This window comes from Lepisma saccharinum, chromosome 26 (assembly GCF_977018435.1).
Source record: "Lepisma saccharinum chromosome 26, izLepSacc3.1, whole genome shotgun sequence".
NCBI lineage: Eukaryota > Metazoa > Arthropoda > Insecta > Zygentoma > Lepismatidae > Lepisma > Lepisma saccharinum.
The window spans coordinates 22,850,382-22,858,124 of NC_139254.1; the positions used below are offsets into that span (position 1 = coordinate 22,850,382).

Sequence of the window (7,743 nt, forward strand, 5' to 3'; positions counted from 1 at the left end):
TGTATTAAACGTACCCCAGAAGGATATAAGTGCACCATATGTTCAGAATGTAGTTCAATGAAAACTGGACCGTGGGTATCGAACCTGGTACCATTATCTGCATCAAAAAAATTAGGGGACAAAGCATTGAAGCACGAGAAAAGCAGTTACATATGCTGTCTTGTGCCGCATCGACATCTAAATCAGCTGGTGTGAACGTTCGGTCTCAAATCATACGTTTTGGAAATGAACAAAGTCAAAAGGAAACCAACATAGTAAAAGATATTTTAAAATTAAGTTATTATCTCTTTAGATCAGAAATTCCACACACAACAAGTAACTGGCCGCATTTGGTGTCCACAGCTGCATTTGTTGATGGTAGTGGTGAGCTTGCAAGGAAAATTCAAGCCAGTGCACAAAATGCTCACCGGTTGTCCTCAACCACGACAACAGACTTCCTCGAAGCAATTGGAGGAGCTGTTACAGATTTAACTTCCGAACGCTTAAGAGATAAACAGCTTTATTCCGTAATGGCAGACGAAAGCACAGACGTGAAGGGGCGTGAAATGCTTAGCATTTGTGTTCGCCACATATCATCTAGAGATGATCTGCACCAGGTTGAAGAGACATTCTTGTCCGCAGTGCCTTTGGAATCCACCAAGGCTGAAAATATTACCAAAACATTAATAGGTGAACTTAGACAAGCTGGATTTGATCCTAAAAACATAACTGCTGTATCAGATGGTGGGGCTAATTTTACAGGAAAAGTAAATGGCGTGCAGACAAAATTAAGGGAGTATTCTCCTAACTTACTCTTTGTCCACTGCAGAAGCCATCTTTTGCAGTTATCTCTTGTCCACAGCTGTCGACAGATGGCTGAAATAAAGAGAGTCCTGAGTGCCCTTAACAAATTGTACAACATGTTTAGAGGAAGCCACAAAAGACTGACTGTTCTTCAAGAAACGGAGAAAATTTTAGAAGGCACCTCTCACAAACTCGTTCAACCAGGAGAAACAAGGTGGTTGTCCTATGAAGGCAGCGTGAAAGTTGTTGTGCAACATTACGTATCGATATGTGTTGCTTTGGAGCACATATACATGGAAGCCGGAAATTATTCATCAGATGCTGGTGGGCTCCTGTTGATATTCCGGAAAAAATCAACTGTGTTTGTCCTAACTCTCTTGTCAGTCCTTTTGAGTCCTCTGGCTCGTTTGAGTAAGAGACTTCAGTCTTCAACAAGCAATATAACAGTATAACATAGCATTAGTAAAAGCAGTACAAGAATCTATTGCTCAAATTGATATGAAGGACATTAAGGCAGAATCCGATGAAATCATTTCAAAAGCAATGGAGAATAACATCTACATGGAAAATGACAAAATGGGCGAGAAAGAGATAATATTGTACAAAATATGAAAACCAGGTTTTCCAACGATTTTGAAGAAATGGCAAACTTCCATAAAATTTTTCTTGAAAAGCCAGATAACCCAAGTTTCACGAAGATTTCTAAATTGTGTGGTACCAATGAAAAAGACATGAAGGATGAATTCAATATTTATCGAAGATATAATGGAGACTTGGCATCCCAAGCAAATCTGCTCAACCTTTCATGTAGAGAGGAAAGAAAATGTATGTTCCCTGCTCTTTCTGCAGCAGCAACGAGAATTCTTCTCCTTCCTGTAGGAACTGCAAGTGTAGAAAGGACCTTCTCCACAATGAACAGAATTCTCTGTTCAGAGAGATCCCGATTGCTTCCTGCGCATATGAATGCCCTAATGAAAATTTCTATTGAAGGTCCGAATATTCCAGACATTAGAAACGCTTCTGATGCAGAAAATAGAGCTTATAGAAATTTAATTGACAGAGCTTATTGTAAGTGGATGGAGAAATCAAGGCAATAGGTTTCCTGATGAAAAAGTGTTTCAGTGAGAAATTTAAAATGATAGTACTTTTTTTTTCTTTTAATTCTGAGAATTGTTTGCAAATTATTATGAGAATGTAATTCTGCTTAAACTTTCTTCTCAGTCGTGAAAAACTTTCCACAGTTATTTCGAACTTTTTCAAGGTCAATCAAAAAAACAGTGAATATAAATATTTATTTTGCCAACAATTATGATTGGAAGTCTTTTCTAAGTATTTCACGTGTCAGTTTCAAGGATCTTGTAAGAAATAGTCACGTACAGTGCGATGCACAAGTATTGTTTAGCAAACTGCACATGAGTATTTTCATTAAGTTTTTATCTTGCATCCTGCGTGTTTTAAAGACCTGGATTTTTGCGTATGTTGGCAAGAAACCTGCCAACAAGACAGCTTTTTTGACGTTTTGTCTCAATTCTGAAACTCTCGTTGCATAAGACAAAGATAATAAACATAGTGGCGGACACTTTCCTGGTAATACTAATTCATCCCACTGTACAATAGACTTCATTTTTTGTAGCAAATCTTAGACGTTTGTTGTGATCATTCTATTTTATCGTTATATGTATTTATTTTTTTTTCAAATGATATGAATTACCCTATAGCTTTTAATATGCACATAAATTTTGATTTTTTATGTTGTTATTGGTATTAATGCACACACACATTCTTAAAAGGAAGAAATTATGAGCATAATTTAGCCTTGGAAGTTGACAAATTTTCCAATTGTACATGAATTTTGTTACTAGGCTAATCACTTTTGTACTGATGAAAACAACCAAGTGTTTATATTATTAGTACTTTGAGTCAGTTTGATGGAATAAAATATATTGTGCAAAATATGTGGTCATAAGAGAATTAGAATAGATGAGATAACATGAAAGCTCTTTCTGTACAGTGTACCAATGTAATGAAATGAATATTAAAATAAAAAGACAGTAATGTTAAAATTATGTTTATTCAAGTATGCAATGTACTATATAATGTTTCAATTTAAGTTATTGTTAAAACTTTTGAACCGTGAATTTGATGTATTTTTTTAAAATAGAAATGTGTTTCAAGTTCATCGTGTGTTAGCATAATCCTTAACTTCACCAATTACGTCAGTAGTGTCATTTATACATTACATATTTGCATTTACTGAATTTTACAATTATTTGCATAAGAAAAAAATGCATACATCAATGAGTATGTTGTAAGTCATTTCTCTGCGTATTTCAAAGATCAAGCCGGGTTGAGTTTTGGGAGTTCTTGATTACACAAAAAGTGATTGTTCTTAAGAATAAGATTTCAATATATTCATGAGATAGTAAAGAATATTGCTTTCTTTTGATTTTTGTAATTTAGCGTCTCTTTTCTTTCACTTTTGGCCAAACTCGACAAGTGATGATGTGATGAAATTGATGAAGGCACACTCACAAGAAACACCCATGCCCAGGCCGGAATTCGAACCTGGGACCCCTGGCATCTTAGCGTGCTGTGTAAGGAATATTACTGCCTTGATTGCTGTTTGTGTTGAATGAGCAACCCTACATCTTGTTACCTTACGCTCCGAATTCACATTCTGTTGTGGACATGAGTGTCACTTTATCAATGCCATCTATCCAAATTGCCTCAACGTAACACAAGAAACATACGAACACGAATAAAGAATATTGCGCAGGTATTCATAATTTGTAGTCGACCTCCATGGCATGGTGGTCCGTCGACTCGCATGGCGAAGTGGTTAACACAGCGTACTATGACACCAGGGGTCCCGGGTTCGAATCCTGAGTAAGATATGTATGTTTGTGTTTGTTTTCAATGTGAAAACGGAGAATAGAGTAAAAACTGATGCATACAAAAAGCAGAGAAAGAGAGGGATAACTACCGTATAGTAGTTGTCCTTTGATTTAAAAAAAGAAAAGAAAAGTAAGTGTACCACGTTGCGCTACGATGCCATGTGTCCCAGGTTCAAATCCCGGGTATGGGTCTTTTTCGTGAGCATCCCTTTATCAATTCCATCACATCATCACAATTAACCAAAAGTGGCGGAAAAGTGAAACAAAATAACCAAATCATTAAATAACAAGTTCCTAATTTATATCTAACTAGCTTTTGTTCCTGAATATTCTCTCGTGTGTTTTGTCCAACCAGTGGCAGCGATTGTAAGGTGGGGGGGGGGGGTGTAGGGTTTCTGCCAAACTCCGGAAGAATCTCTGCATAGGTTGAATCAGGGCGATTACTTTCAAAACGGCCGAAAATATACACTTAACATCCCCAAACTTACACCCCCCAAAATTTTTCAACACCTCCCCAAGTGAAAAATACTGGATAAGCCCCTGCATGTATGCTCAAGCATTGGCTTATGGCTAACATTGTTGAGGCTCAGCTTGACCTTTGGCTGATGCTAGTGAAGCAGTTTTCAAAATTTATTCTCCTTTCAAAAAAACTAGATATTTCAAATTCTGAAAAATTACATCTACTTATAATTCCTTCTAGAGCAATCACGTGAATCTTTGGGTGGGTGGTTTGCTTTCAAGATTGTCTAGATGGTTTTGTAGCTATGCAAGTCTATTAAACTATTGTGAATGTCAAGACAACAGCAAAGATTCTCATGAATGCACAAGAAGGAATTCCAAACATGTAATTTTTCAAAATTTGAAATATCAAGGCAGTTTCTCGAAAGGAGAGGAAATTACAAAAATGGCTTTGCTGGGGTTGACCAAAAGTTCCAACTGCACCTTAATGACAAAACATGTAAGAGCAGAAAGTGCATTCTTGATACGTAAAATGAGGATAGGTTAACTAAGGTGATGTATTTGAGGCATACACTTTGTTCTATGGAAGGATATCGTGTAACACCACCTGTGTCCTAACCCAACTGGCTCCAGAGCTAAGAATAGCCTGCTGGAGATGGGGCAAGTAGTGCAGAGACTGAAAGATTTAGACGGCATCGATTGGGCCATAGATGAACATTTAGATGACATACATCAACGACGGTTTTTCTCCAGGTTACCCCGGTATGTGATTGAGGAGATGGATATGGTGGTAGATTTGCTGGTCTGGTTATCTGGCATCAAGTTTCAGTGCAAGAAGTGGAAATTATTTGAGGAGTAAAAGATGTATATGTTTGTAGTGTGTAATAGTATGATAGCTGTCTTATAAAAAGAAAATATTGTAATCATGTAAAATAAAGTAAAGAATGGAGGAGGGCGGATGAATAAAAAATTCCAAAAAAAAGTGAAATTTTTTTTTAAAAAAATATAGGCTTTAAGCAAGACGGGCTGTTGTGGTGAACCCACAGTGGTCCGGGTCAGTATGCCCCTGACTATACAGTCACGGCAATATGGACAATGACCATCACAGTCAACCCTGGTATCGATTTGCGTACCGTCGCAATGTATTCAAAGCGTCATATGTTATTCGGCGCGATTAGCCGAAGTATCAAACCACACGACAGTTAAGAAGTCAATTAATAATTGATAACACTGTTAAATTTAAAATGAATCGAAGTTTATCCTAGCTATACTTGAGTATAAATTTACGATACATAAAAAAAATATTGAAACATCGCTGTCAAACAACCTCACCTACCCATACAACATTATTTAAATAACAGCCACAGTTCGCCACTATTAGTACTAAATTTTAGTCTTAAATTTATGATGATTTCGAACCTCCAACTTGTGATGTGATGTTTCGATGGCCAAACGCTGGTTCGAATTATTACTAGATGTGCAAGAAAGTCATTATGTCAATGAATTCCTGAAAAGATCCTGGCGGGGGATTTTTACAAGTTATGCAGTATTTACATGGTTCCATCGTACTCTGCAGGAACAATTCCGTTATCGCAAAGCTACGGTTAATGCAGAGTCAGGATTGAGTAACGAAAGTACCTTTGTCCTCTCAAGGTTAGTATCTGAGAAGAACTAGAATAGACACTGGTGTAGATTGCAGTAGCGTACGCAGGATTTTATCAGGTGGAGGGGGGGGGGTTATTTCTAAAACTTTCTCCAAATTCACATTACCATTGTTTTATTATTCTATAATTAAATAATAGTACTCATTAATGAAGAACTTTAAAAAGATCTAAGATCAATTACTTACGTGTGTGAGTATGATTTGTCAATCAAAACAATGTTTCAGAGTTCAAGACTGCCTCCTTCTTCAGGTTAATGCATATTCTTAGGCACCAAACATGGTGTCACGTTAAGAAAGTGTTAGTTGAGGATACAGGTTAAAGGTTATGGTAAAAAACACTTACTGAAGAACCCGCATTGTAGCTATAAAAACCATCATTCTGTCCACACACAAATCTAAAACCACGCATATCACAATCAAAAACCTCATAAAAGAAAAGTCCGAAGCATCTGTTAGGAGCCACCCGGCCAGTGCTTGGTAGAAGCGAATGTGCAGCGTATGCTCAACACGGAGAAGGAAGCAAACTTCCCCTCATGAAACCCGTGCGTCACCAGTCCAAGGTGAACTCGATTTCCGCCTCAGCAGCTTTCCTGACCTCGGACGTAACATGGAAACCCAACTTGGCATCATTATTCACAGCTTTATCCCATTTTTTGAAAAATGCAATCCATCCATCTTTCAAATTCCCGTCATCTCTTATTAAGTTTATTACAATTATCCGTGCATATATAGCCTGTTTCATAAACATTCATATCCAATTTTTTGTTCACTTTTCTGATAACTTCCCTTGTTGCGCTCTTATGCCCGCTAAGTAATATGTTTTGGGTATCCCCTCCTTTATATCCTTGTCGTGCATGCGCATCAGGTGTTGTTTTTTTTGTTTCTTTGTTACGAAATAATTGTCTGATCAATGAGGTGAGACATTTTAAGTGTGAAGAAAATCCATAAAAACAAGAAAATACGAGGGTGGTTCAATAATTATTGTCCCTGACATATAAGCAGTATTATTTTTCCACAAAGTCCCCCTTCACAGTAATGCACTTCTTCCACCTATGCTGTAAAGCCACTATGCCAGCTTCAAAGAAAGTCTGTGGCTGAGCAGTGAGCCATTCTTCCGCAGCGTCTATAACAGCAGTATTTGAGGGAAAATGCATCCCCTTGAGGTGCTCCTTCTACTTCGGGAACAAGTGAAAGTCACTGGGGGCGAGGTCGGGTGAGTAGGGAGGGTGTTCCAACACATGGAAACCAGCAGCATGGATTGCGGCACCAGTAACGGCTTCTGTGTGCTGGAGCATTATCGTGGTGAAACAGCACTTTTCGCCGCAACATCCCACGCCGTTTCTCCTTGATTGCTTCGCGTAACTTAGGGATTAGGGCTGCATAATAGTCCCCAGTAACAGTGTGTCCCACCAGGTAGTCAATAAGGAGCACACCCTTCGCATCCCAAAAATTGTGGCCATAACCTTGCGTGCTGATGCTTGCACCCTGAATTTGCGGGGGGGAGGTGAATTGCTGTGCCGCCACTCCATACTCTGTTGTTTGGACTCGGGATCATAGTAGTGGAGCCATGTCTCATCCACTGTCACAAACTATCACAGAACTGCTTCAGGTCTGCCCTCATCAGCTCCAAACCAGCCCTTGAACATTGAACTCTGTCTTTCTGTTGTTCACGGGATAACATTTTGGGGACCCATCGTGCTGACACCTTTCTGAATCCCAAGTGTTCATGCACAATGGGTTCCACTGAGCCTACAGAGATGTGCATGATGTCTGCTAACTGTTGCACCGTGATTCTTCTGTCAGCCATAATCATGTCATGCACAGCATCAATGTTTTCTGGGGTGGATGCTGTTGTTGGAGGACCAGCACCAGGGGCCTGTTGACAGCTTTCCCTGCTGCAACGGAAATCGCGGCACCAGTTTTTTACCACCTGGTAGGTAGGAG

The 7,743-nt window shown here is 38.7% G+C and overlaps 1 protein-coding gene across 1 annotated transcript; it reads left to right on the forward strand.

Moving 5' to 3' along the window:
• The first annotated feature begins 152 nt into the window (after window positions 1-152).
• On the forward strand, window positions 153-1,235 carry LOC145979593 (zinc finger MYM-type protein 1-like). The gene has a single exon (XM_083112559.1). It carries the CDS (start codon window positions 153-155, stop codon window positions 1,233-1,235), a length of 1,083 nt encoding a protein of 360 aa, XP_082968685.1.
• Window positions 1,236-7,743: the final 6,508 nt, after the last annotated feature.